Genomic DNA, 26,539 nt, shown 5'->3' with positions numbered 1-26,539 from the left:
AACAGTCTAGCCGAGTATATCCTCCTCCCCTGCAGTTCCCGGGCAGGTCTTGATCTCTCGCGGAGGCCGACAACAAGACGAACTCCCAAGCTCCCCCCATTTCGAGAAATTGGGTTCGTTCTTGCGAGTTGGAAATGGTGCGCCCCGAGATGCCGTTTCTTGCCGACCTGGGGGAGATGTCCTGTCGAGAGAAGGAGGCCCGGTGGACGAGAAACAAAGGAAATGGTGTGGCAGCGAAAGAGGCGCGTGCCCAAGCCTGTGAGTCGACGTAATGCGCTCTCTTCCTGCCTGCCCGTAAACAAGTGAATGCAACGAGACAGATGGCAGGTCAAAAGTCAAGATCAGATCGACGCCAAACCATTCCAAAACAAGTAAACATCGAATCGAGATTTTTTTTCGTTGCGGCGTGCCAAAAACAAAAAGCATGTTTTTGCGTTCTCTCCTCCCTTTTCCAATCGTGCCGGCGGGGTCTTGGGCCCGTTCCGGGGGTATCATTCTGTTGTTCCCATGTATATGCTTAAAAACCAGCAACCGGGCAAGGAAATAAAAGCAGGAAAACAGCAGAACCTGACCCCAGGACCCAGTAGACGCCGCAGTATGCTCTGGAGGGAAAAGCCAAAAAGCTCAAAACAATGAAGGAGGGCGGCCAAACGGTCCAGCCCGGAATTGTGATCGTATGGGTCATTAGAAGATCGGAGAGCGGTCCTCGAGGGTGCTGAAGCAGCAGACTGGTCTGGCTTGCCGAGTCTGGCCCATTGCTCGCCTCTCATCTGCCCCGTAACTGCATCAAAATGGTCGGCCAACCTCGTCGAAAGATAAGTGGAGTATACTTTTTTTTCTTCATTGGGTTTTTGAAAAAAGCAAAAGCATCTCTCCCGAATGGGTTCCAATCTGATGAGTCATGTCTGGGAGAGACAGTAAGACAAGCAATAAATGATGAGCTGAGATTCATTCCTGGTACGAGGAAGCTGAGATGTCCGATGTGTATCTTCTCCAAACGCGCAACGCCGAGTAAACAGACATGTTTGTGTTTTTGGGGTGTGTGTTTTTGGTGAGTTCCTTCTTGTTGAGCCATGAGACCTAGCCCATGGCACAAGTGCTGACCACCTCAGACAGTGCGGGGACTTGAAGAGTTCTTCAGGTCGACGACGTCGTCGAGATGATTGGACAAGGCCACGAATAGGTCGAAGAAGAGCTTGCCGCCGTTTTCCATCTCGGCCTGCATGGTTCCGCTCCTCTTAAAAGTTCGTCTGCAACGAATAATGAGGGCAAGGTAGTGAGCGCGGAGGCGGGAGTCCGAGTCTGGCGTGTTGTCGTAGGCGTACCGGGCCGACCGAAGGATCGTGCCGACGTCGATTCCACTCTGCAGGCCCTGCTTGCGAAGAGCAAGGCGCTTGAGCTCCTCGAGGCCATAGCGGTCCGCGGCGCAGTAGATGACGGTGTCACGCAGAAGGTGTTGGCCCACGCTGTGGACGAACATTGTAGGCTCGACGGCTCCGCGGCCAGCCTGGTTTTTTTCAGAGGGGTCCGGGGACTTGACGGCGTCCTCGAGCTCCCAGGCGTTGCGCTGCTTGTTGTGGAGCAGACGCGGGTAGTAGTCGCCTTTGTAGAGATACTCGAGTACCGCGGAAAAGACCTCGGGCTCTTCGTCGGGGATGGAGATGCGCTTGCTCTGCGCATCGAGGTACTGTTCCCGGCAGGCCCGCTCAAAGAAGGCGGACTGCATGAGGACCTCCTCGTGCGCTGCAAACAGCCGAGCTTCCCTGCCCACGGCCAGGGTGACGATGGGCGAGGAGAGGTTCCGCTTCTGGGGAAGGGTGTCCTCTATCGACTGCTGCAGTTTCGATAGCTTCTGTTGATCACGGGTTGATGTAGTAGTGTTGGTGGACTTCTTGAGCCTCGCCGACTTGTCGACTCGGTCCTGGGACCGGAACGAGCGCTTGAACATGTTGGCGGCTGAGGAATGGAGGAGCGAAAGAAGTGTGAAGGGGGCCGTGACTGAGGGTTGCTGTGCGTCTGGGATGCAAGATGATGCAGCAGCAGGTTGTCTAGAGAGCGACGAAAAGAGAGACTTGATATAGAAGTATAGTTGTCGCGCGGGGTCTCGTGGTTCCCGGACTAGAGAGCGTGGTGGAGTGGCCGTGAAAGACCAGGGGGTGTGGTGAAGCGAAGGGGGGGTTTGCCTGGCGACGCACAAAATGAGAGATTGACAGGGGCCCGTGGCGGCGTGTCCTAGAGGTGATTCGAAAGAGTGAACGAGCGAATGTAGTCTGAGGACAGCCGGCGGTTTCTTTGCGGCCCGGGAGGATTGTGGTGAGGGGGGAGGGAGAACAAAAGGAAGGGGGGTAGGAATGGAGGGGGGGTACGCCAGATATTTATGTGAACGCGGTGGCCCACGGGCAGGCCGCGATGCTATTCGCTGGCCGAGCTGCCCGTCCGTGCTGGCGGCCTCTGCCTGCAATGCTGCCTGCAGCCTTGCTTGGCCGCCAGATTGGTGACGATCGTCACGCAGGCGATGCTGTACTCGCGGCTGCGGAGTATATTGCGCCTGTTGCTTGCACGATCCTTGTTGCACATCTCGGCACACGCCCCCCTCTGCCAGCACGCGTGCCCTTTTGGCGGGTGGGTGGGATGTCCACGATGGACGTTTCGCCTGGTGCCTGAGAGAGGGGCCCTTGTCCCTGGCACTTACGGCCGCCGCTCACTGTTTGCAGAGGGCAGGGCCATGGTCCTGCCCCGGGCGGGCCCTCCCCGCTGCCGCCGCCGCCGCCGCCCAATCCACCCATCGGGCTTCTCGAGCTTCCCTCCCAACAACAGGCGCTTCCATCACCCCTCGTCGCCCTGCCCGCCGGCCCCAGACTTCACCGCCCCTCCTCCTGCCCAGCCCAGATTGCGCCCGGCCAGGCCCCGCTCGACACCGGCTGCCCTCCCTCGCCGCCCGGAAGCGGTCCCGGGCGCCATCGCACCCCTCCCCCTCATTTCCTCTCGTGTGAGGCCATCGTCGCCACGTCGTGTCCGGCCTGGCCACGTCGGCAACAGTGGGGCCCGGTCCTCGGAACACGGCGGCATGGTTCCTCCGCCGTCAGGCACGCCAGACACGGAGAGGCCCCCTCCTTCCCCTCTCATCTCCCTCCCGTCCTCTCCCTCTTCCTTGTGCCCGACGACGATACGGCGGCAGCAGCATGTCTCGCCCACCTACGACCCCATGCGGTAGGCGCGCTGGGCCGCAATCTGAGATTGACTCGGGCTGCGGGGGTAGGCACAATGTCATGCCTGAGGACCGTTTCGTGCAGCCCGCTGCCATCCTGATTCATTGTGCTTCGGACATTGACAGCTGCCATTACCTCTCGCCCGCTCCCGCGTTTCTGCAAATGGCTCTCTGGTGCGTTTGGCGCGGGTCTCTGGTGCATGCTTCGGGCATCGCGCTGTGACGCCAATGCTGGTGCAGCAAGCCGCGCCTGGAGCAGCAGCCTGTGGAAGGGCTACCTCGATCTCCCCGGAGGGCATGCAGCAGCATTCTTCCCCCGTGCCAGGATCCAGCCATGGAAGCTGTCTCGAAACGCGGCCCTGCTCGATGCCCGCTGCCGGGAGGGGTGCAACGCCCAGGCCCACCATCGGAGCCGGCAGATTTGCCCCTCCGGCCTAGACAAAGCCGGCGTTCGTCGGCCCAGGGATGGGTACCTCCGAGTGTACAACACGAGGAAACCCCTCTCATGACTTCATCTTGGTAAGCGATACCCTCCTCATCCCGATCGACCCTGAGCGGTGAGCATGGCGCGATAAGCCAAGGGGTCACCTGGGAGGAATGTGCAGCGCCTGGCAAGAGCTGTCCCCCCTCACTTCAGCCAAGGCAGAGAGAGTCTTTCCATGGCGCTCCCACCGGTCGACGCACCAACTTGTCTCCAAGTCTATCGGGTAGCAACTCATCACAACGACTGCTGCCGCGTCTGGACTGCTTCTTCGCGTGACCATTGTCTTCTTCCCCGCCTCAACGGATTGCGCTCTCCCTGCCGCAGATAACGAGACACTCACTATTCAGACACCCCTTTTGGCAACCAAAAACACATCACACAGCATCTCCTTCTTCCAGCTTCCACCGCGTTGCTCCCGCCTCGGAAGATGGTCATGCCAATTGTCTCGTCTTCCATTGGACAATGGCCGTCGAGCGTCACAGACTCGTCGCATCAGGCGCGACGCAAGCGCGTCTTGCGTCTTGCGGCCCGAGCCTGCCCAAAGCGTCCTCTCCCCGTCTGCGGTCCAGGCGCGAGCCCAGGCGCAGAGCGCGTGATCACCTGATGCCACTCCCTGTTGCCGAACTCGCGAATCGGATCATCCCCAAGCCCATTTGTGGTAGAATGCGGTGGAAAGGGTCTTCCTAAGGCAGTGATGGTGGTGGTGGTTTTCAGGCACATGTATAGTGAGACTTTGCTGCAGGGCCCGATCATGCAAGAAAGCACGGTTGTGTACTGGTACCTGATTCTGTCTCGCGGGCAGCCCTCCGTGCAGGACCGTTGAAGCGCGTGATACGTGCAATCACTGTCGCGAATTAGACCATGCCGAGGGGAGGGTCGAGTTCGGCTGTATCACAGACGATAAGGCACCTTGCAGGACTACAATCGAAGCTCGGTACGTACCCGGGGGGAACGAGCAGCCTGACCACCTGGTGCTGCCTCGCCGCCAGTCAAAGTCTCATGAGTTTGTTTGATTTGAGTTGCAATGGGACTGGCTTGGGCAGTCATAGGCATCCGGCACCAACCGTTGCCCAATCCTCACCGGAATGTGCCCGCTGACGGCATGCCAACTTGACAAGCCACCCTGAGATCGAGCGGCTCGTTCACTGAGGTGGACGGATGTAAGTCACGCTGTGCACAATTTTTGAACAAAGGGGGTTGTTCATGTCACAAACAATGCACAGTGATTTCACAACGCCCAATCTTGGGAAGTGCCCAGGTGGGCAGCAACTCGGGAAAAGTGGAGACAGGTTGGGTTGGCATGTCCCGTGTAAGTCGAGCGGTGAGAGACTGCCCGCACGCTCAACCCTTGGTGCCACTGCTTTGTGTCTGTATGATCCACGAAGGGAAGGAACTTCTGGAAATGTTCATGGCCAATGGCAGCATGATGGGCCTCTTCATGCAGGCCTTCTAGAATGTTCCCGTCGTAGTCCTAAGTGGGAAAAGATGGCGAAACAAGGTCAAGCAAGGATCCGCTTGCTTAGGGGCGCCCTACAGCTCAGACAAGTCAGAAACATGAGCACGTGGCCGGGTAGAGTGCTCTGTTGAGAATTCGTCCTCGCCGCCGTGGAGGATCGTAGATGCACACCCCTCTGGGGCTTGGGACAGCAAAAGTTGATTTCTCAGCGTAACCCGCGAAGCGGTCTGTGTCGAACGATTCATGTAACCACTGAGCCGCAGTACGAGAACAGGAAGAAAGGGGGACATGCGAAACGCCACGAACTAGCCCTTGCGGCGTTGTCAAGATGAGGAGACTGGAGGAGTGTGTCGAACCCCCCAAAGCGGTGGGTGGATCAGCCAGCCAGCACCTGCGTGTAAGTCAAAGTGGGGAGAGAGGGGGGGCCCAGACGGACGTCTCTCCTGCAGCCCTGCCAACAAGGCAAAGACAAGATACTGGGCACGGCCAACCAGAGTTCCCTTATTTCGTGGTTGTCATCAGGAACCACGGGGCTTACAGTGCGCAAGGCGGCTTTGATCTGGTACCTCTCGGCTTGGTCAGTGCGCGCCGGTGTTGTTGCCTGAGGAAGACTCCCAGTTTGGAACTCCAACTCCTGCCCAGACCTGGGCGGCTACAGCTTCGTGGCAGGCCTTGTATGGACCCAGGCCCTCACAACCTCGCAAGTACCCCTTTTCCACAATCGAATCTTGTAGAAGCCGGGACAAGATAAGCATATCCCGTCCGGCATGCATTGTGCGTGTCATAGAATGTGCTCTGCTGTTTGTTCGTGCCCAAAATAGATCTGGTTGCTTGCAAATATCTGGCGTGGGATTGGCCTGGAGTTGGATGGCGGAGGCAGAGATAACTTTTGGCTATTGCGAAGCTCTGCAGGAACTCGCTGCAAGCACATCTTCTCACTTGGAAGCGTTCTTCACCCGTCTGACCCCAAAGGTAACCATGAGCTGATTGGAACATGGAAGCAGAGACTACAGGCTTCCCGCTTGGTCTGACACATCGCATCAAACCATCGCTGCCAGTCGTCTAATCTACGTTAACAAATCTAGATTTCACGAAACCACGCACTCAGCTTCAGCTTTTCCTGGGGCCTTGGGCTAAAAAAACAATGCTGTGAAAGCTCTCTGGGCTGAGTGTCTTCCACGCATGAAACACCACGCGTGTAGAAAGAGGATGGAGTTCTTCTCAATCGGGTTGGCCAAGCGCCGAGTCTATGCATGTATCTGTCCGTACTGCAGACACGCCACCGAGACTACATCATGGCTCAACTGAGCGGTGCCCATCTTCACATATATCGGAGGTCTTCGTTTTTCCCATTACTAGGAAGCGAAGTTGAAAGTGATACGCAGTGGTCGCGCATGCTCTTCGAGAGTGGTTCACTGCTCGTCTCCAAACTCCTCCCAAGGCGGTGCTTTCTGGGAAAAACTCCATCCCGAACGGGCAAACGAAGTGCGTTGTCGTATTGTTTTGATCGGCAGCATTCAGCGATGGCCTGCTTGCTCCTTTGTAAGAAGATTGCTCCTAGCCTGAATGAATCTCCCAGGGTCAAGTCGTGCCTGCTGTTGGTTGCATCACCTTTTAGCAAACATGTTTTTCATTCTTCAGCCTTCTCAGCTGTACTGCTCCTGATCTGACTGCGACTACATGGGCGCCATGTGATTGTGTCAGGGTCATGTCAAACACCGCAAGACAGACGATGGTGCAATCAGGCTCAAGCGATGGGGTGTTCCCTCCTGGCAGCCACTTCATCCTCCAAGGTCAGCTTCCCATGCTGAGCAGTTTGGGTATCCCCCCCAGCTTCTCAGGCAATTACAAAACCTGATGCTACTTCAGTTCTCAGTGGCTGAGGGAGCTTGGGCCGACGCCATTCGCAGCTGTGATTCAAGTCCTTATACCACTGTACAGGAAATCCGGGGCAATCTAGATGTCGAGCAGCGTCGCTTGCATTCCGAACACCTAGCAAAGGTGCTGGTTGTGCGTCCATTGACCAATGTCAAGGCTCGTGGCAAGTGCGCCCTGCAGGCAGGCAGCATGTCGAGAGGCAGTTGCGTCCGGTCGCACCAGACGCTGGCAGCAGGTCCGTCGGTCGCTCAGTCTGCTGTAGCCGGCAAGTGGCAGCCTCTAGAAAGTCATGAAGGAGGTCCTGCCAGCTATGGACCATGGAGGATCGTACCTGCTTCCTCGCATCCTGACTGAAGATTCAAGTCTTGAGCCACGCCGTGTCGTAGGCGTTCGTCGTGGCTTGGGAGTCTCCTCGCAAACACCTACCAACTCGGCTTGGACGACTGCACTTCGACGTCAACCTTGGCTCACTTGGTCATCGTATCACATCAGGCTCAGTGCATTGGCCAGCCTTACCATCTCTTCCTCCTGCATAATTCATTGCCAAGCAATCTGACCGCACAAACACAACAGCCATGTCGGATACGACGCCACTCCTCCCGGAGCGTGCCGCGACGGCTCCCCGGGATTCTCATGTAGGTTGACCCACAACTCATGTTGTGCATCGTCGATATCGTTCTCGGCCTGGTCACTAACCTTTGTATATTGCAGCCCATCTATCTTCGAGCCTGCCACTCGCCCTGGCGTCTCATCTCTCAGAATCTCTTGACGTTTATCCGTCTCGTCCTTGCTGGATATCTCACCACTGTACTCGGCTTTGCCCTGAAGTACAAACTCGAGCAGGATGACGAACACACTAAATGGCGAATCCCTTTCCAGTTCTCAACAGTCTCTTTTGTCCTGCTTTGGGCATACCACAACCTCACAGCGGTTCGTTGGGCTTAAAAAGGACACAACCTTCTCATCCAGCGCCGTACTGACTCGTGACAGGTCTGGACCACAATGCATCTCCTCTTCCCTCGCACTCCTGAAGACGACCCTGAGGAGTGCGGAGCTCACCGGCTGAAGACCAAGGTCATTCAGTTCATCTCTCCCCCAGCTCGGGACACCTGTCGCAACCGCCGATATCTCTTCAGCATGTTCTACACCACCGCACACGTCTTTGCCTTCATGAACAGCATTGTATATTGGGGTGTTCTGGTCCCCGCGGGCCACGGAGGATTCAAGATCCCAAAGATGCCCTCGCACGGTCACCAAGGCCCTGGTGGAAGCGACTTCCTGGATGCATACAATCCTGGTATTTCCCTCGATCATTCCGTTTGGACCCAGGTCATCCATGACTGACGATGCGTCATGACCAGACAAGGGTCTTTTCGACGAGGACGCCATTAAACCTTTCGTGATTCTCAATCTGTGGACCGTCACCTCGCTCATCGCGATTATTGAGATTTTCTTCCTGAACAGCATGCGAAGACAATCGGTGAGTGGTATTGCGCTTACTTATGAGAGTCAGCCGCCCAAGTATTGATATAAACTTGTGAACAGCCCGTCGCTGCGCACAGTGCCGGCATCATCTTCGCCAGCGGCGTGTATATCGCTTGGGCTGCGTTCGGAAAGCTTCTCACCGGCCACTCAGGACTCTTCTTCTTCGACCCCGACTTGATGGGCCAACAGTGGGAGGCTGTCATCGCCGCAAGTGTCGCTTGGTTGACTTTGGCACCTGGCAGTGAGCTTGATCCACCCGCGCTCTAGTCAGCATACTGACACTTTCTAGTTTTCTCGTACGTGTATGGCATCATTGCTATGCGTGAGACAATGACCGCTGCCCCTCATGCCTCGCACTAGAGATAATGAACCGAAATGGCGAGAACACCGGAGACATCACCTCGTTCGCCCATGTAAACCCAATTAGAGGTATTTTGTGTTGGCCCGTGGAGGAATGAAGACTACGAGGAAAGTGATTGGAGGCACTAATCATGCAAATGGGCAGCCACATGTCTTCATGACCATGACTGTGTTGGTACAAAGACCCTGCAGAGTATCCATTTCGCACAGAACAGATTGGAACCACGTGTATTATTACTCAACACTCCCACCATAACTAGACATGGACGTAACAGACTGCTTAGTGTCATGTTGCCCTTCTGGTGAGCCCTATCAATCCTGATGACCCACGTATTGATCCACGTGCAATGTACTCCTGTTATGGCTCTGTGGTGCAAAGACACCAGACAAGATGTCAAAGCTCAAGCCAGCGAGCAGTGCCCATGTTTGAAGTAGTATGGGGAGACTAGGCATGGGTCTAGAGAGAGGCTACGTGGTCTGAGAAACATACGCTGTGGCATTCCTCTCCTCACGAAATTGTAGTCGCTGGTTGAAGCACTTGCGCAACCCAATGAACTCGGCCGAAAGTGAGGCTGTGAAAGCCAGCATAATGCCAGGACCCACGAGATTCGCTGGCGTTGAGCTTCCCTGCAGCTAAGGCACAGACAATTGGCTGCGCGATAGTGGATCATGCCCCACAGTGGTCGAAAGCTCTCCAGCTTCGGCTCTCGCTGTGTCGTCATTCTCCAATCCTTTTCAGAGAATGTACACGGAGGCAATGTCAACATTCATCGAAGCTGCATGAGCCGACGAATGCGACCCTACTGCGATGGACGGTCTTGATGAGTTTGAGAAGTCTCTTGCGGCGGAGAAGGCTGAACGTGAGCGTGCCGAAGAAAAGCGACAAAAAAAGCACCGACACCACCACCACAGCGATCGGTCTCCCGAACGAAGTCGCGACGGACACCGCCATCGTGACAGACACCACCGATCACATCGGGATGAGCGTCGAGAGAGGCGAGGCGATGGCGATGGCGATGAAGAGGGTGACGACGACCAACACCGCCACAAAAGGTCAAGGCATTCCAAGGACGACGATGAGCACGACCGAAGCCACCGCAGGCGCGAACATCGCGACAGGCATCACGACGACCGCCACTCTGAGTCGCGTCGCCATGTGAAGACGTCGGACCCGAAAGAGGACCTCCCTCTGCCAGATGAGGAAGTCTCTGCGGTGGACGCCGAGCCGTTAGTACGCGACTCGTGGATGACGGCCCCGTCCGCGCTCGACATCGACTACACACAAAAGGGGGCGAAGCAGGCCAAGGCGGCGCCGCCCCCACCGAAGGAGCCAGAGCGGTTCATCTCGTCGCGGGAGATCAACGCGAAGGAGCTGCAGGCCTTGAACGAGGGCAAGTCGCTCGACGAGCTCGACCTCCCCGCGCAGCACGACGTCGACTACCGGTTCGGCGACGACGGGTCCCACTGGCGCATGACGAAGCTGAGGAGAATCTATCGCACGGCAGAGGAGACCGGGCGCACGCCGGAAGACGTGGCCATGGAGCGCTACGGCAACCTCCGGGACTTTGACGACGCGCGGGAGGAGAAGATGGAGCTGGACCGGCGGAAGACGTACGGCGAGGGTTACGTCGGGAAGGAGAAGCCGAGCGGTGAGCTGTTCCAGGAGAGGAAGCTCGACCTGGGTGTGCATGAGAAGAAGAGGGCCACGCCGCCGACTCGCACGACTCCGCTGGACCAGGGGACCGCCATCCCAGATGACCCTACGGATCATGTGGCGACGCAGATCGACCAAACGACTTTGAACCGACTGCGGGCTCAGATGATGAAGGCGAAACTAAGGAAAGCCCCGGACGCAGCGAAGCTCGAGGCCGAGTACGCTCAAGCTGCTGCGGCATTCCAGGCCAAGGGTCCCGAAGCGGTCGTGCTCAATGTCATGGAGAATCGCCTGCTGGCGGGACACAGAGGTGAGGCAAAGGCCATCGAGAACAAGCGTGGCCGCGAGAGAGGACTCGTGGAAGAGAACAACGACATGAGCATCGAAGACATGATCCGTGAGGAGCGCCGCACGAAAGGGCAGGTGGGCGGAGAGGGCCTGCGCCTGGCCGAACGCATCGCCAAAGACGGCAAGTTCGACAATGACCTCGAGTACATGGACGAGAACGCCGAGAAGCTAGCGAAGCGCGTGCAAAAGTCTGAGCTGAACCTCAAAAACTCGGCAGTCAACGAGTTCCAAAAGATTAACAAGATCCTCGACAAGTGCCAGCTGTGCCACCACGAGGATCGCGACCAGCCGCCGATCGCCCCGACCATATCCCTCGCCACCCGCGTCTACCTGACGCTGCAGACAGAGCCAGAACTCAGCGAAGGTGGCGCAATCATCGTCCCTATCCAGCACCGCAAGAATTTGCTGGAGTGCGACGACGACGAGTGGGAGGAGATTCGCAACTTCATGAAGTGCCTGACACGCATGTACCACGATCAAGGGCGCGAGGTTGTCTTCTACGAGAACGCAGCGGCGCCACAGCGACACCTGCACGCCGCCATGGTCGCTGTGCCTATCCCATATGACCTCGGCGACACGGCGCCGGCGTTCTTCAAAGAAGCCATTCTCACTGCCGACGAGGAGTGGTCGCAGCACAAAAAGATCATCGACACTGGTGCTCGCGCAAGGGATGGGATGGGCAAGCTGGCGTTCCGGCGGTCGATTGCCAAGGAGATGCCCTACTTCCATGCGTGGTTCACCCTGGATGGCGGGCTGGGCCATGTGGTTGAGGACGCCAACTGCTGGCCTCGCGGTGATTTGTTTGCACGGGAGATCTTGGGGGGGATGATGGACGTCGAACCTCACATCATCAAGAAGCAAGGGCGCTGGCACAAGGGCGACCCCAGAGTAGAAGGATTCCAGAAGAGGTGGCGCAAGTTCGACTGGACGAGGGTGCTGTCAGATGGGCAGTAGGCGGCATGTATAATAGTTGGGGATTCAGTCACTCGAGCAGAAATTTGAGAATGCTTCGAGAGCATTCTCGCGGCTCGTCTTATTAGGCCCAAGAATCGAGGCCATCGGGGCAGCTTTGCAGCACTTTGATGCGTTTCATAATGGGTATACGCCACAGATGGCCACAATCGCTGAATAACATGATTGATGCTTCTCCACCTTTTTGTCCACCAAGTCCTGCCACCGAGAGCTCTATTCCCGCTGCAGAACGACCACCAAACCCATGATACCGAGCATGACCGTCTTGAGCCACGGGTGCTCGGACAGCATGATTGTGACGTAGCCGACAAATGGGATATACCCGACCACGCTGCCGATGATGTCCTTGCGCTCCAGGTAGTCCTGCCCGCGGGCATACAGCTCCGTGTCGTCGGCGACGTTGTTGTCGCCCTTTGTCAGGAGGCGCGCGTGCTCGCCGCTGCCGAACTTGCGCACGACGCGGTGCACGATGGGGATGTCCTTGCCGCGCACGTTGTAGACGACGACCTCGCCGACGTCGGTCTCGGCCAGGAAGTTGCGGTTCCAGAGGAACAGGAGGTCGCCGCGCTGGAAGGCGGGCTCCATGGACCCGGAGAGCACGACGACGATCGGGGAGGGGGAGTCGGCGGCCAGGGAGATGCCTTTCCACATCTGTTTGTGTAGGGGGAGGGTAAGTGATCGGTTCGGAGAAGTGGTAGAGTGTCAAATGTAAGGCCGGAGAGAGAGAGAGAGCGCGTACCATGAAAGCTGTCGACAGGATGAGGCCGAAGTTGAGCACCTGGGCGGCCAGCTGCCGCGGGTTCTGGAGGCCGGAGAGCATGGTGGCTGGTGGTTGCGTCGCTCGCTTGCGGCAGTTGGGCTGACTTTTGTGTCTTTGAAGTAATGAGTGAAGAGGAGCTACTTCAGGCCAGCTGTTGAGCGTCGTGGAGGGTTGTGATGCTTGGCCGGACCCTGGACTGCACGCTACAGCTCTGCATCACTGTGCTCCCAATTGCTGGCGGAAAGGTGTCCTGACAGCGCGACGTCAAGCGTGCTCCCGGTGGACCCTGCAATTCACTGTGGGGGCAGGGCAGGCCGGCTTAGGTAAGGCAAATGAATGCTGACCTCGAGACGCGAATGGACTCATAGTGTGAATGAAGGATTGGAAGCGGTAGCATATGCGATGAAGGCCTCGCAAAGCTTTTTTCATTTGTCCTGGTCTGACCCAGCAGTGGATTGGCTCTCATGGCCAATGCAGCGCTCCAGCAATTCATTCGTTGGTGAGAAGAGTGTTTCAACACGCAAACGGAATGAGGTCGTCGCCCACCACGACTCTAGAGATGACCTAGTGCTCACGCAGAGAACCAGGACATGACCTGAACCATGTCAGAGGCGAGCGTAACACAAAACATACGGACCACTCTTTGCGCATTTTTACCCAGCTCAAACTGCATTGCGAGCATCCTCAAGCCACGTCATGATCGATGCCGTTGTTTGCGGACGAAAAGTTGCCAACACTGGTTTTCGAACCATGTGCAGAATTTCATGGCCAGCCGTTTCCCCCGGGCAGGGGGCAACTTTGTGTTTGGTCGTCGCGCAACCCCACTAAGAAAACCATGTCCGGCTCGTCTGCCTGCTCCACCGCGGGAATCCCTGGCCCGCACCTCGACCTCTTTTTTTCACGCGACACCAGACGCCTTCACCTATCTCACATCCACATTGACTTACACGCGACTGGGCGCAGATGCCGGCCTTCCTCTCAAGCGTCACATGTGTCGGTCTCTTCTTATATGGTACTGACCTCTTCAAATCGGCACATGCGTGGCGTGGTACACCTATTCACCTGTTCTGAGGCCGTTTCTGGCTCTCAACCTTTACTACCTCCGGCCTGGCCAGCCTGTTGACAGCGGGCGCATCAACGGCATCGCGACATCTTTCTTAGTTCTCATGAGATAACCCTTCTTACATCATCATCATAATGTCTTCCTTCATCAGAAGCAGCAAGCTCAACAAGCCCGGCAGCGGCTTCCAAATCAAGCCGCGAGGAGTCGCCGGAGCAAGTCGGATTAGCGAGGCCCTTGGCCAGATCGAGAAGTCCAAGAATGCCTCGACAGCCGCCAGCACGACGGGCAAGAGCGCTGCATCGGCGGCGGCCGACGTCGTCGCCGCGCCTCGCAAGTCGTGTCCCAATCCGCGATGTCCCAACCCCTCAGCCCCGATCAGCGAGGGCTACTGTACCGCCTGTGGTCGTGAAATCGATGCGTCCAACATCGTGGCCGAGGTCCAGTTCGGAGAGACATCGTCTGGCGCGGCCATGGTACAGGGGCAGTTTGTTGGAGCCGACCAGTCTACAGCCCGGAGCATGGGGCCCGGGTTTCGGCGGATGGGAGGCATCGCAGACAACAGGGAGAGAACAGCCCGTGATGGTGAGTCACCGATCCCGAAAGATCTTTCGCCATTAAATCTGTGCTGACCTGTCATGCAGCCAAACACCGGATGAACGAGCTTGCTCATGCACTGAGTATCAATTCAAGTACAGTTGACATTGCCATCCAGATCTTCAAGCTGGCCATGAACGAGAACTGGATCCAGGGCCGTGGCATGGAGAAAGTGATAGTGGTGTGCCTTTACACAGCCTGCAGGCGAGAGGATCGCTGTCAGATCATGTTGATTGATTTTGCCGAAATCGTCAAGGTATGGGCTCCTTCGCGCGAATCTACGGTCGGCCCCACTAACAATGCATCCAGATCAACGTATACGAGCTTGGTCATGTTTTCAAGGACCTGAACAACATATATTCGTTCCAGAACCACAACGTACGATCCATCATTCCTGAAGATCTTATGTTTCGGTTCGCCGACAAGCTCGACTTCGGCGAGTTCACAAACAACGTGGCCGAATCTGCGATCAAGTTGTGTCGACGCATGGGTCGCGACTGGATGGTCATGGGTCGTCGGCCTTCAGGTATCTGCGGTGCCTGTCTTTTGATGGCGGCCCGCATGTGGAACTTCCGTCGGACTGTGAAGGAAGTTGTGTACGTGGTCAAGGTCACCACCGCCACCATCGAGCAGCGCTTGGACGAGTTCAACGTCACGGAGAGCAGTAGTTTGACAATTGAGGATTTCCTTAATCAGGAATTCCTCGAGTCTCGGCACGATCCACCCTCCTTCTACAAGAACTCGACTGAGTGGAAGGAAAAGCAAGAGAAGGAGCGACAAGAAAACGGACGAAAGCGGAGGATGATTGAGGACATTAGTGAGGACATCATCTCCTCCGCGCGTGCGTCAGTCAGCAGAGACATGCTCCCACCGCCAGTGCCACGGCCAGAGCCAGACATGTCCAAGTTGCCGCACCAGGTTTCGGATTTCTTGCCACGATCGTACGACAACAGCGAGGGCAGCGAGCTAATCGCACCGTTCGACCCTAATACCGTGCCAAAACCGGCGCCGCGCATCACTGCCGCGACGGACGTGGCTGCCGGGCTTACTGCGGAGGATCCCAATGCCGAAGAAGCCCTTGATGATTTGGCGCAACTCCATGGCGAAGCCGTTGCAGAAGAGGAAGAGGCGGAACCCGAGCCAATGCCAGAGGCCGGCGGCAGGCGCGGCCGAAAGCGCAAGCAGAAAGACGAGTTCTCACTCAACTTTGACGAAGAGTGGGAGCGCGACGAGGCCGAGCTGGAGAAGCAGATCAACGAGGTCATCAGCGACCCGCACTCGGACGAGCACCAGCGCGCTCTCGCGTCCGCGGCCTTCAGAGCCAAGGTGAAAGCCGAGTGGGCGCGCTCCTTGCTCCCGCGCGTCCAGGTCCCCGACGACGAGACGATCGGCGAGCACGAATTTGATGACGACCCAGAGGTTGCCAACTGCGTCCTGCCTCCCGAGCAGGTCAAGATCAAAGAGGTCATCTGGCTCAACTCAAACAAGGCGTACCTCCGCGAGCAGCAGGAAAAGATCTACCGGAAACAGATGGAGGCTCTGGGCCCTCCCAAGCGCCGCAGAAACCGGCCCAAGCGGCCCCGCATGGGCGAAGGCCAGGAGAGCCCGGCGTCGACGGCGGAAGAGGCGGCAATGCAGGTCGCCGAGCGCCGCGGATATTCTAGGCGTATCAACTACGATGCGATCAACATGATCTTTGACAAGAACAAGAAGCGCGGGCCCGGGTCCGTCGCATCGACCGTGTTGGACCGCGACGACATGAGTCGTCGGACCAGCAGGGCCAACAGTGTTGTCGGTGGCACGCCGCAGCCGGATGACTCGCGTGGCACTGCTACTGCTTCAGCCACCATCCGGCAACAGCAGCAAGATAAGGCGGCGGACGCGAATAAGAAGAAGGATGCCGCCACTGCTGAAGAAGAAGAGGAGGATGAGGAGGAAGAAGAAGATGCGGTACCGTACGACGACGGGGAAGATATGGAGCACCCCGGCTACGACGAGGAGGACTACGAAGAAGGAGAAGGGTACTGGGATACTTGAGACGGCAGGCACATCCCCCCCCCCCCCAAACCCCATATTTTCATCCCGTCTGTCATGTTTCCTGTTCTTCCTTTTGAAAGTATCATTGTGGCGTTACATGGGATTGGCACCAACCTAGAGTGTGTGCGTGGCGAAGATTGTCTCGGTAGATTATTGTCGACGATACCCCCTTGTCATTTTTTATCTGGTTTACTCGTAAAAAGAGCGATAGGACTCATCAATTCACTTCTGTAGATCGTACGGCGGAGTTACAGTCTGTAAATGGAAAGCATCCAGCGAGTCCTCCTGCCACCAATGGTCAATCACGTTCAAGAAGAATCGTCCATATCACCACGGCGTAAGTGCAAGGAGTTCGGGTACAGTTTGCAGTGGGTCGATTCGGCCGTGTTGTCATAAAGTCATGATTGTATCAACGTTCTAGCACACATGCTGTGTGCTTCAATAATAAGCTTGATCAACCAACAGTTGGAGATCATATCCGATGGGGAACATATACGAACGTCGGTCTCCCCCGCTCAGACCATTGTCATCCTAAATGGTGACGACGCTACTCGACGTGATAGCCACGCCTTGGCCGTGTTTGACTCCTTCTCATTCCTGCTGTGGGTCAACCCGTCGACATCGAGGCTCGTATGGAGCCTTGCACGCATGCGGGCACATGTAGTCCACCCTGCTTGCTGTCTGCTTCAGTCCCAAGGCCCCTATTGTCCAGCCCAAGCCCAAGCTCTGGGCACCTCCCTCTACGCCTTGGCGTACCTCTCAACATACTGCCGCGCGTTCTTGACAAACTCATCCCTCTGCGAGCGGTACTCGTCCGCAATCCTCGCCTCGAGGGGGTCGTCCGGGTTGGGCTCGACGAGCAGCTGCCTGACGCTCTCGAGCACGCCCTTGATCCTGGACGCCGGCTTCCAGTTCTCCGACTTGAGCACGGAGAGGCAGATGCTGCCCAGCTCGTCGTTGGTGACGTTTGGGTGGTAGATGCGCGTCTGGAAGCTGACCTGCGGCGCCTTGAAGGGGTACTCCCGCGGCAGGACAATCTTGAGCGTGAAGGTGCCGCCCTCGTAGGCGGACCCGGGCGGCCCCGCGAGCGTCGCGGTCCACTGGTGGACGTCGGTGTCGTTGGCGAGGGCGACGGTCACCCCGTCGGGAGGGGACTCTGTGCACTCTGCCAGCTCCTTTTGATTTGCATGTCAGTAATGGGTGCGTGGCTGCACTTTGAAGGCATCCGGGAGACTAAGGTTCTTGGAGATACAAAAGGTCGGGGCATGTGATCTGAGGCCAGACTTGGAGAACGCACCTTGTTTATCCGCTTCTGGGACGACATTCTGGGCTCGGTGGATGTGCGAAAGAGGCCAGTCGGTTCTGTGTACACAGGACTATCTTCTCGTGATAGTGATAGCCAGGTCAAGCTGGGATGAACCCCTCTCAGGCCCCGGGAACGGCGTGCCGGCTTCAGGTGGCTCGAATAGAGCAGTCGTCTCTTGCTGCTGAGTCACGATGGTAATCAGAATTGTACTCAGGCTCAAGCTTGTGATGTATACCAAGATTAATGGTTGTGCAAAGAGTGGAAGAAGTAGTCAAGCAGGGAGGTTGACGGCACGGAAGGAAGGGCAGCGGCGTGCACTGCGAATGGCTCAGCAGTGACGCACATCTCAGGCACCACCAGCAACCCACCCCCCGGCTCTGGCTCCAGGCACGAGCTGAAGTGGGGGGCTGCGGGGCCCGCAGGTGTTGCCGGTTTATCGATACCGCCAAGGCAATCGTCAAGCTTGGAGGCTTTGTTCAGGCAATGGGAAAGCGCGGGTCAGTTGTTCCAAGTCATGAAACACTGCCAAGGCGGGCATTGATCCCAGGTATCAAGATCGTTTGATCAGGGGAATGCAAGCCCCTGCACGATAGCAAAGATGGCTCCCCTACATCAACAAGCTGGACCACTCAACTTGTCGCATCTTAGTGAAGGAACAGGCAGTCCATCCGAGACATGCAGAAGGAGTAATAAAAAGATGAGATTCAGAAGCGCGCGCCTCGCGATGGAGGTCGTTTGATGGTATCTGGTGTCGTGTCCGGTCGTCTATCAAAGCTCCTCCTTGATAGACAGATGTGATTCCTAAACATAAAAGAAAATTGACAGAAAGTCTTGCAGAACGACAAAGCTTTTGTACAGTACATGCTCCTGAATGATTTTTTAAATGCCAAAAATGCTGATGCCTCTTTTCCCGTAGTTCTCCCTGAATATGCCCTGGATCCCCGTTCATACCACCCGCAGGCCGTGAGGTCGTGAAAGTAGAGTGTAAAAGAAATGCTATGGTTGTAGTTGGTGGATGGTAGAACAAAAAAAGAAATAAAAAAAGACCAAGGTCCAGTCATGGTCGAAGTGTTGCTGCAACCCTGGCAGGACTGCGCAGCTACATCACTTGCGCCTGTTGAAGATGGTGGGTTTCCTCTTTGCCTCAGCGGCATCGAAGTCGTTGGCATCGCCGCGAGCCAGCTTTTCCTTCTCCATGTTGACGAGTACTCGCCGTTCTTGCCGCTTCTGTTCGATGCTTTCTTGGCTGACGTGACCAAAGCCGTTTCGTCGCTTGAAGCACGACTCCATGAGGACATTCGCGTCGATGAGCCTTCGAGGGATAGTCTGAACAGTCTGGAAGATCTCCATAGGATCCTTGACTGCCTTGATTTCCGGTTCGCCGGTCTTGAAGATTGTGAGCGCAATCCGAAAAAGGGTTCTTGAACCCTCATAGAAGAATACATCCCAAACCCGCAGAGCACTTTCGATTGGTAAGGTGCCGATGAAGCAGCTCATGAACCAAGGGGTCATACAGAGGGTGATGGGAGGCAGCCGGGTGGAAAGATCTGCCTTCTTCTTGCCCCTGAGGGACCTGCTAGGTCGGGCAGCTTCCGTGCCATCCAGCTCGCTGCCAATCTTGTTCCAGACAGCGGGCATCGTGTCCCGGATCTGGGCCATGAGCACTGCAAGATCAACATTGGCCCCTTCCAAGCTAACCTCGTGAGTGCCCGGCAAGTAGACGCGCGTGATGATATTCAGCAGCCAGAATGCTTGCTCCTCGTTCTCAACGAACAGGAGAAGCAGGCCCGCAAGGAAGTTGAGCGACTGGCAGTAGCCGATACGCGGATTGTATATCGCGAAGGCAAGCAGGACCCGGCGTAGCGAGGAAATCATGGGCGTTTCTTGACTTGCACTCGCAGGCCCATTGGCTGTGTTTGTTTCCGAGGAGCCGGTCGCCGGCTGTGTAGACCGGAACTTGATGTTGTCCGGGAAGGTCCTGTGCAGGTCGCGCTCAATCGCCTCCACGTCGACGGCCTTGGCAGTCTTCTTGCGTAGATTATCGTAAAGTCCCGCGTGCTGGGCAACAATGGCTGGACCGCCAGCATAGTAGAACCAGGCCGCCCCTCTCCACTCCGGGGGAATGCCTTTCCGCACGTATCGCTTCGTCTTTGCTGAACGTGGCGGGAATCGGTTGGGATTGTCCGTCATGAGCCCGTTCTCCTTCAGTAGCGCGTTCCACTTCTTCTTGCGCCGCGCAAGATATTCCGAATAGCCGCCATTCCAATTGTCATACTGCTCTTCGGTGATATATTGATTCTTCTTCCGGAACCCGTACCGATCTCGATCTTGGTCGGCTGTCGTTGTCATGTTGGTCTGCTGTCGTACGGCGGGCCGAAAAGGAAAGTCGTCGTCGTCATCATCACTATCATCGATCGGTTGAGTCTTCGGCTCGGGGACAGCTTGCACCGGCTGTTGAGGTTGCTGTTCCGACTCCGCTAAAGGACGAAAGAATGCTGCGGAGTCCCTTACGAGAGGCTCGTCCTCTGGCGGCCCACCGATCCTGGGCGGTTGTGGTAATACGTCCTCGATGCCGTGAAATGTTGAGCCGCTGCTGACCTGCTCAGTTCTGCTCGTGGTAGGTCTGGAGTCATCCACGCCATTGTCCTCGTCGCCAGAGTCGTCAAAGCCTTTCTCGTACATGCCCATAACATCGTCCACGCTGAAGCCATCGTCAACATCGTCGTACACCGATAGCACTGAACTGTACTTGGTCAGGACACTGCTGCGCTCAGTTTCTGTCGCAAAAGTACCTGGCACGGTAGAAGAGGTAAGTTGAGACCGGTAGCTCGACCGAAGCTCGTCAGAAGGCATAGATGCCATGCGAGGCAAGGGGTCACGTGCAAAAGTTGGGCCACTGCTCTCAGCACGAGAAAATGGTAATAGTTGCCGATTGGGAGCGGGGTTAGGACGTGCCGGACGACCACGGTGAGCATCACGCTGGTAGTAATCAGGAGCTGTTCGTGTTGGCAGAGATGCATATGTGGCCGCAGATTGATTCGATGAATTCGATTGCCCTCGATCCCGGTGCCTTGCGGCGGCGCTGGGTGCGTCATGCTCAGGAACAATATTAGAAGCTGACCGCAGCCTGGACGGGTCTGACCATTGTTGCTGTTTTATGCTGGCATTCCTCGGCCGAGAGAAATTTTCGACGGGTGCCGATTCGGCGCTGACGATTCTGGAGCTCGGCTGAGAATACATCGTAGGGAATTCATCTCGAGTTTCCCAGGCTAATGAAGAATCGTGGGACTCGATCGGAGACGACCGTGTGTAGTCATGGGTGTTGTATGGTTGCTTGTAGCCCATAGAATCCCACCTTGGCGACGGGACCGGCGAAGGCAACGTGAAGTCGTCGGTATGGGAGGACATGGCGGTTAGCGCTGTCGAGTTTGAGGATCGCGTGTTTTGCGTGAATGACGTCGAGGCTGCGGAGGAGATCATGGTGTCGCTGTAATCGGCCTGCTCGAAAGAACGGTGTGTCGGGCTTCCCTGCGGCGAATTCGATGCCGACGCTGCCTGCCGCCTCGAGTCGACCCGCGGAGCAAAGTTCTTGGAAGAGTACATGGTATAATTGGACGGCAGCTTCAGGCTGCGAGACCTGCGGACGAAGGCGCGGCGGGTTCGAGGACTCGGGGGCTCTTCTTGCACCAGGAAGGCATGGCTGTGAAGAGAGTCGTCCATTGGAGTGCCCGCATGGTAGGCAGTGCCGAGGGCATCCGTTGGTTGCATCGCCCGAGCCATGACGGCTCTGAGGACGGCGTCCGCCCAGTGAAAAGTCGAGAGAGTGCCGTGGCTGGAGGAGCAGTTTGCTTCCGAGGCTCCTGGACTGTTGGGAAGGAGCGGACCGGGCGTGTGCTACCGAGTCTAGGTTTCGAGGACGAGGGAGGCCGCTGGCGAGGTAAATGTCGTCGACGATGTTGGGGCGGAGGATGAGCGTCGGAAGGAGATGGACGCGCCGGCGGCATGGGGCAGGCAATGACCTAAGAGACTCGTCAGGTTTCGGAGCCCTGCTCGCTGCAACGAGCCCGCAAAGCCCGGGCGTGATCGAGGCGGAAGCGCTGCAAGGGGTTGCGTGTGGTGGATGGCCCGGCCTTGGAAGACGCCGGCGAGTGGGCTGCGGCTGCGGGTGTACCTGACTTGTGACCCTTGCGTGCGACAGAGGCGTACCTGGGCGCCACAAGCTCAACGAGGGCTTGACTGCAGCCTGTCCTGCGCCTCAACACGGCACTTGGCTTAGATTGTGCGTATGCAGCAGGGGAGGATCGACAGTGCCGCCCAGAGGGAACGCAAAGAATGACGGGTGCAGAAATAGGATCGTCGATGGCCTTGGACCGCGCGGGTGCCGGACGAGCGAAATGGGGAAAACAATGCGGCAACGTTGAGGCTGGGCTACTGGCTACGCCCACAGCTGGCAGAAACAAACCTCGTCCTCCCAACCCGTGAGGCTTGCTGCCTCATGGGCACACAGACCGGCCCCGTGGAGGCTAAAGTCAAGGCCAACAAGCTCCACCCCACCCCTGGGACGGGCAGCCCGCCCCGGTGCGAGAAGTTCCTGGCCGGCCCAGACGGGGTCAGTCATTTAGCGCACAACTAAGCACAATGGATGGATGGCGCCAATCCATTCTCCAATGCTGTGCGATTTCTGCATGAGCCAGGCCACGCTGGCGGCTTTTTTTGCTTGCCTGCCTGCCTGCCTGCTCGCTGCTCCAAGCTCGACGGTGTGCCAAGCACGGGTTGTCTCAGCGGGCACATCGCCAACTCTCCATACAGCCTCGCGCAAAGGGAGAGCACGAACCGATCATGTGTGCTGTCGACCAGCCAGTTGTTGTGGTGCTGCTGCGCTCGTTGTATTAGTGGCTGGCCGCGGAGGCGGACCGGCAGTGGCATGCTGCTGTCTCACGAACCTGCTCGATTCGTGCGCGTACATGCATGATGATGGGACCATGGTCTCCTTTCGACGCCTATCGATGCATACCTTAAGGTAAGCAACGTACGTGCGTGCATCGTGAACTCCCGCAACACCAGCACTTGGCTGCAGCAAGCGGCACGAACCGTGTATCTGCGCGTGCGACCCCGCCAGCCACAGGCACAAGGCAGCCTGGTCGCCTCACCTGTGCCGTCCTGAAAAATGGCGAGCCCCCCAAGCAGCACACCCCGGTCTGCCCACTGGGATGCAAATTGAATGCATCCACGAGACTCCCGCCCTCGCCCTGTTTCCAGCATGGATCGAGGCTTAATCATGCCTCTTATTGCCCATTCATGCTGGGAGGCACGACCCGATTCCGTTAGAGCACCGGTTGCCTGGGTCGACGTCGTCCTCGCATATGATGGCCATCCCGGCTGGGTCGATCTCCGCAACGTGAAACGATCTCGGCGTCGCACCGGCTCATCCGATCCCTGGCCGTGACGGGTCAATTGACAGGAGGAGCGACGTGAGGCCAACAATGACGGCACAAATGAGGACCCCCTCTGGAAGCAGCCGGAAAGCCAATTTCCCTCGCGTGCTCGGCCGCCCGTCACGGACCAGCTGCTGTTGATGGCCTGCACTGCGTTTTCTTCTTCCTGCTGCCTGCACGGGTCTGGCAACCTAACTGATCGACATTGAACAAATTTTCGCCGGCCCAGGGCGGCATCCTTTCTCCCAGAGGATCACACAAGCACCTTGCAGATCGTTCGTACAACACAGGTGCCTCGAGGTGTTCGGGCAAGGAACAGCGCCATGCGCTCGCGCACTAGTTTCTGCAGGGACCAATGTCCACAAATTGCATATGACAAGTAGATTGGATGATCTCGACCCTCGGTCGGTGATAGAAAACGGTTCAGCTTGTGGCCATGCTTCGGCCACGCGGGTGAAGACCGTTCTGCAGCTTCACCCTAACCATGCATTGCGATTGGTCAATGCGTCTCAAAGTAAACAAAAGAGGAAAAGAAAAGGAAGCGCAACTCATTTGTTGCCCTGGTCCACATCCCAACCCTGGTCACTTTTCAGGGTTAATCCCGGGCTACGGGTCAGCGGCTCCGGACCCGGCGCGCCGTAAAATTTGGCCCGTCCGCAAGTCCTGCAAGTGATTCAGCTGCTCATCACCATTACTTCGTTATTTCGTGCTCCTGTAGTGGATGTTGTGAAGGGGCTTCGGTCATGGCTTGTGGAGTTGGGCGTGCCTGGTTGTGAGGTGTCGAGCTCATGCCACTGCACCCTTCACCATGCATACAATCAGGTGGTGAAAATGGCCAACGATCGATCCCCCATGGAATGCGCGAGTTGACTCACTTCGCTGGCGGAGCTGTGGTTGGAATCTGCTGCTGCACCATTGCAAGCTTCCAAGGCCGCCATCTTGGAACAGGTCAGTCAAGCTAGAATGCATGGATCGGCGAGCTCTCCGCCAAACAAGCCTATCAAGGCGCTACAAGTTCGCCGTGTATTTTGGATATTGACCAGTACCTTGCATGTGGCCAGAACTCAAGCATGCAACGAGAGGTGTGCTTCCCACCCTGTATTCACTGCAGTTGGAGTCCAGGAACGTAATCAGCAACGAATATGGACCTCGGCTGAGAGGGCGTGCTTAGCGTGCTGATCGAGGTCCACTGCCGGGATGAGGTGCCTCGCTCGAGTCGGCGGAATCGTCACTGCACCGTCAGTGGCTGTCATTTGCATGCTCATGGTCATGTTTGCTTGAAACACGGTCTGGGTTGAAAATAGCGGGGTGTAAGACTTGTGGAAGAGGTCTTGGGGTGACACACCAGACTTCCGCCTGCTGATGTGCCTGCCAGTTGGTGCGCCTCCAGCACATGATTCCAAGGTTCCTGCCTTGGCCGAGGTACGCTACGCGTACCCATGGAACTGCTACCAGGCACGCACTACCCCACAGTGGCAGGGTTGACATTAGCAATGGGGTTGAGTTACGCCACCATGGCGATACGCATCTTTTTGCGCGCAGTCGCAACTGCCACGATTCCGGCGCAGGCCTCATTCGCGGCATGTTGCTCCTCAGTGCCATGCGCTGCATTTTAAAATCTCGCTTGCCCTTTGCCATTGCTCACTTGGCCGGATCTACCTCGTCAACTTGAGTGTCATGATTCGTGGTTTGTTGGTGATCGTCGCCCTGCCTTGGTCTGTATATCGACATCCCAGACCCGGACTGGCGCAGGTGGTGTCTGACGGTCATTTCGGGGTGGCTTTGAATCCCCACCTCGCGTTTCTTCTCCAAGACGCGTCTTGCTTCCCGCGTGGACGCATGGTGTAGACCAAAACTGCGCAGTAGTCCACGCCACCAACAGCCAAGGCGCAGCTGATGCGAGAGGTACCCATGTTCCACCGCCACCACTTCAGGGGACCAGGTCTCGGTGCAGGGCTTCCAGTAATTAGTTCGCAAAGACTGTCTCACAACCTTTGCCAGGGCCGTACCTAGCAGCCTAGCTCCCTCATTCAACCTAGGACAGGGTTGCGGTATTGAGCAACCAGTTGATGGTGCTGGAACAGTACAGGCAGCAACATCTCGAGCTTATCGCACGAGTGATTCGACGGTCGACTCCCTCCTTACGTTATCAGTCTCGCTATACAGCCGCGGTGTTCACGGGTTATGTTCCCAGGATGCTTCCGGCGATACCGGCAAGTAATTTGTGCTGACAATGTGTTCTTGGACTTGAAATTGCGAGACAATTAACACAGGGAAGACCTTACAGTTGCAAAACGCCACAGACCACATTTCCACTGCGCGCAATCTGACGCCGACGTTGATACTGCAACTCTCCTATGTCCGATTGTGTTTTTTGATATCGTGTCGTGACGGCACCTTTCCACCAAGGAACTTGCCTGGGCTTAGCGCAGTGCTCATCGTCACGATCACAAACTATTTGCGTATGCGCCTGCAACCAAACCAGAAAGTCGCTCACACATACGCTTACACAAGCGCCATGCACAACGCCGCCTACAGTACAGAGTACGGGTGATCCAGCCATGATATCTGGCATGGCAATAAGTAAGCACCATCGACGTGTTGCCAAGATTGCGTTCTGTCTTTCATGCTGATGAATCACAGCAGGCACAAGCTCTTCCGCTCAGTAAATCGAGCGCTTGAGACCTGAGCAGAGAAAGAGAGGGGGCTGGCCAGACTCCAATCGAGCCAGTGGAGCGCTGACGAAACCCGGGCAGACCAGACCTGGCTGTTCGCGCACCCACTTGAGCACTCGTGTGGTCCAAGCTCCTTACTGCTTTCGGCAAGTTGGGTGAGAACCTTGGAAGTGCAAGTGGCCGCCCGCCCAGCCCCTTCAGCGGCGTCGCATCAGCAAAGGTGCTCGAGGCGCCCGGCCGGCCACTGTTTGCTTTTAGAGTTGCGTTGCTGGACGAGGCCCCTCAGCGCCGCGCGCCGCGGCCGATCCAGGCAGGTTTCTGGCTGATAGTGCATGAGGTACTCCCCCGGCTCACGGCCGCGCGCGAGGAACCTTGCCAGCTATTGTCCGGCTTGGGCCGGCCGCGCACACGAAGCTATGTAGGGAGTTGACGACACAAGCAAGTGCTGCGAGGAGTCTAAGCAGGGAGCAGCCTCGCCCCGCGGGCAGGCGGACACGCCATCGAGCTCTCGGAGCTTCCCCTCTTGCCCTCCAATTCAGCCAACACCAGCCGGTGCTGGGCAGGCCAGCTCCCTGCCAGTCAGCGCTGCCATACTCCCTCCCAGCCGCCAGTTGTCTCTCCCCAGCTCCCGGCCGCGTCCGTCGTTCCCCTTCTGCTCTCCCCTTCGCCTTCCTCTGCCTGTCTGTTCCCGTAAGCCGTCCTGCGTGCCCCCTGCGTATTTATTGCCGGTCTCTGCGCCAAATTGCCCCTTCGATTTCTGTCGACACTTTCCAAAACACACCAGTATTCCCACAGTGGCCATGTCGACCCGCAAGAGAAAGCAA

The 26,539-nt window shown here is 57.0% G+C and overlaps 8 protein-coding genes across 8 annotated transcripts; 3 read left to right on the top strand and 5 right to left on the bottom strand.

Annotated features, from left to right (window-relative positions):
- Window positions 1-1,108: 1,108 nt before the first annotated feature.
- B0I36DRAFT_370708 (uncharacterized protein) lies at window positions 1,109-1,948 on the bottom strand (the record flags this gene model as incomplete). Its single annotated transcript, XM_046159936.1, has 1 exon — window positions 1,109-1,948. One exon carries the CDS (start codon window positions 1,946-1,948, stop codon window positions 1,109-1,111), a length of 840 nt encoding a protein of 279 aa, XP_046017693.1.
- Window positions 1,949-7,601: 5,653 nt separating this feature from the next.
- On the top strand, window positions 7,602-8,871 carry B0I36DRAFT_357039 (uncharacterized protein; the record flags this gene model as incomplete). Its single annotated transcript, XM_046157737.1, has 6 exons — window positions 7,602-7,661; window positions 7,738-7,956; window positions 8,017-8,323; window positions 8,388-8,506; window positions 8,572-8,752; window positions 8,801-8,871. 6 exons carry the CDS (start codon window positions 7,602-7,604, stop codon window positions 8,869-8,871), a joined length of 957 nt encoding a protein of 318 aa, XP_046017692.1.
- Window positions 8,872-10,089: 1,218 nt separating this feature from the next.
- Window positions 10,090-12,048, top strand: B0I36DRAFT_309006 (CwfJ C-terminus 1-domain-containing protein-like protein). Its single transcript, XM_046152078.1, has one exon. It carries the CDS (start codon window positions 10,118-10,120, stop codon window positions 11,825-11,827), a length of 1,710 nt encoding a protein of 569 aa, XP_046017691.1. The 5' UTR covers window positions 10,090-10,117; the 3' UTR covers window positions 11,828-12,048.
- On the bottom strand, window positions 12,049-12,915 carry B0I36DRAFT_309005 (signal peptidase-like protein complex catalytic subunit SEC11). The gene is made up of 2 exons (XM_046152077.1): window positions 12,585-12,915; window positions 12,049-12,496 (listed from the first exon to the last, which is right to left on the bottom strand). The coding sequence occupies exons 1-2, from the start codon at window positions 12,663-12,665 to the stop codon at window positions 12,059-12,061; spliced, it is 519 nt and encodes a 172-aa protein (XP_046017690.1). The 5' UTR covers window positions 12,666-12,915; the 3' UTR covers window positions 12,049-12,058.
- Window positions 12,916-13,802: 887 nt separating this feature from the next.
- On the top strand, window positions 13,803-16,299 carry B0I36DRAFT_370705 (uncharacterized protein; the record flags this gene model as incomplete). Its single annotated transcript, XM_046159935.1, has 3 exons — window positions 13,803-14,250; window positions 14,310-14,518; window positions 14,572-16,299. 3 exons carry the CDS (start codon window positions 13,803-13,805, stop codon window positions 16,297-16,299), a joined length of 2,385 nt encoding a protein of 794 aa, XP_046017689.1.
- Window positions 16,300-16,667: 368 nt separating this feature from the next.
- Window positions 16,668-17,957, bottom strand: B0I36DRAFT_378782 (ubiquitin-conjugating enzyme). Its single transcript, XM_046160730.1, has 2 exons — window positions 17,597-17,957; window positions 16,668-17,474 (listed from the first exon to the last, which is right to left on the bottom strand). Exons 1-2 carry the CDS (start codon window positions 17,621-17,623, stop codon window positions 17,040-17,042), a joined length of 462 nt encoding a protein of 153 aa, XP_046017688.1. The 5' UTR covers window positions 17,624-17,957; the 3' UTR covers window positions 16,668-17,039.
- A 325-nt stretch (window positions 17,958-18,282) lies between these two features.
- Window positions 18,283-21,565, bottom strand: B0I36DRAFT_309000 (rab-GTPase-TBC domain-containing protein). The gene has a single exon (XM_046152076.1). It carries the CDS (start codon window positions 21,383-21,385, stop codon window positions 18,710-18,712), a length of 2,676 nt encoding a protein of 891 aa, XP_046017687.1. The 5' UTR covers window positions 21,386-21,565; the 3' UTR covers window positions 18,283-18,709.
- Window positions 21,566-23,757: 2,192 nt separating this feature from the next.
- On the bottom strand, window positions 23,758-24,018 carry B0I36DRAFT_308999 (uncharacterized protein). The gene has a single exon (XM_046152075.1). It carries the CDS (start codon window positions 24,007-24,009, stop codon window positions 23,827-23,829), a length of 183 nt encoding a protein of 60 aa, XP_046017686.1. The 5' UTR covers window positions 24,010-24,018; the 3' UTR covers window positions 23,758-23,826.
- Between the last annotated feature and the right edge of the window lie 2,521 nt (window positions 24,019-26,539).

This window comes from Microdochium trichocladiopsis, assembly GCF_020744255.1.
Source record: "Microdochium trichocladiopsis strain MPI-CAGE-CH-0230 chromosome Unknown B0I36scaffold_1, whole genome shotgun sequence".
In the NCBI taxonomy this organism is placed as follows: Eukaryota; Fungi; Ascomycota; class Sordariomycetes; order Xylariales; family Microdochiaceae; genus Microdochium; species Microdochium trichocladiopsis.
Note: the sequence above shows the minus strand (reverse complement) of the source record. Positions and strands in the feature narration are given on the sequence as shown.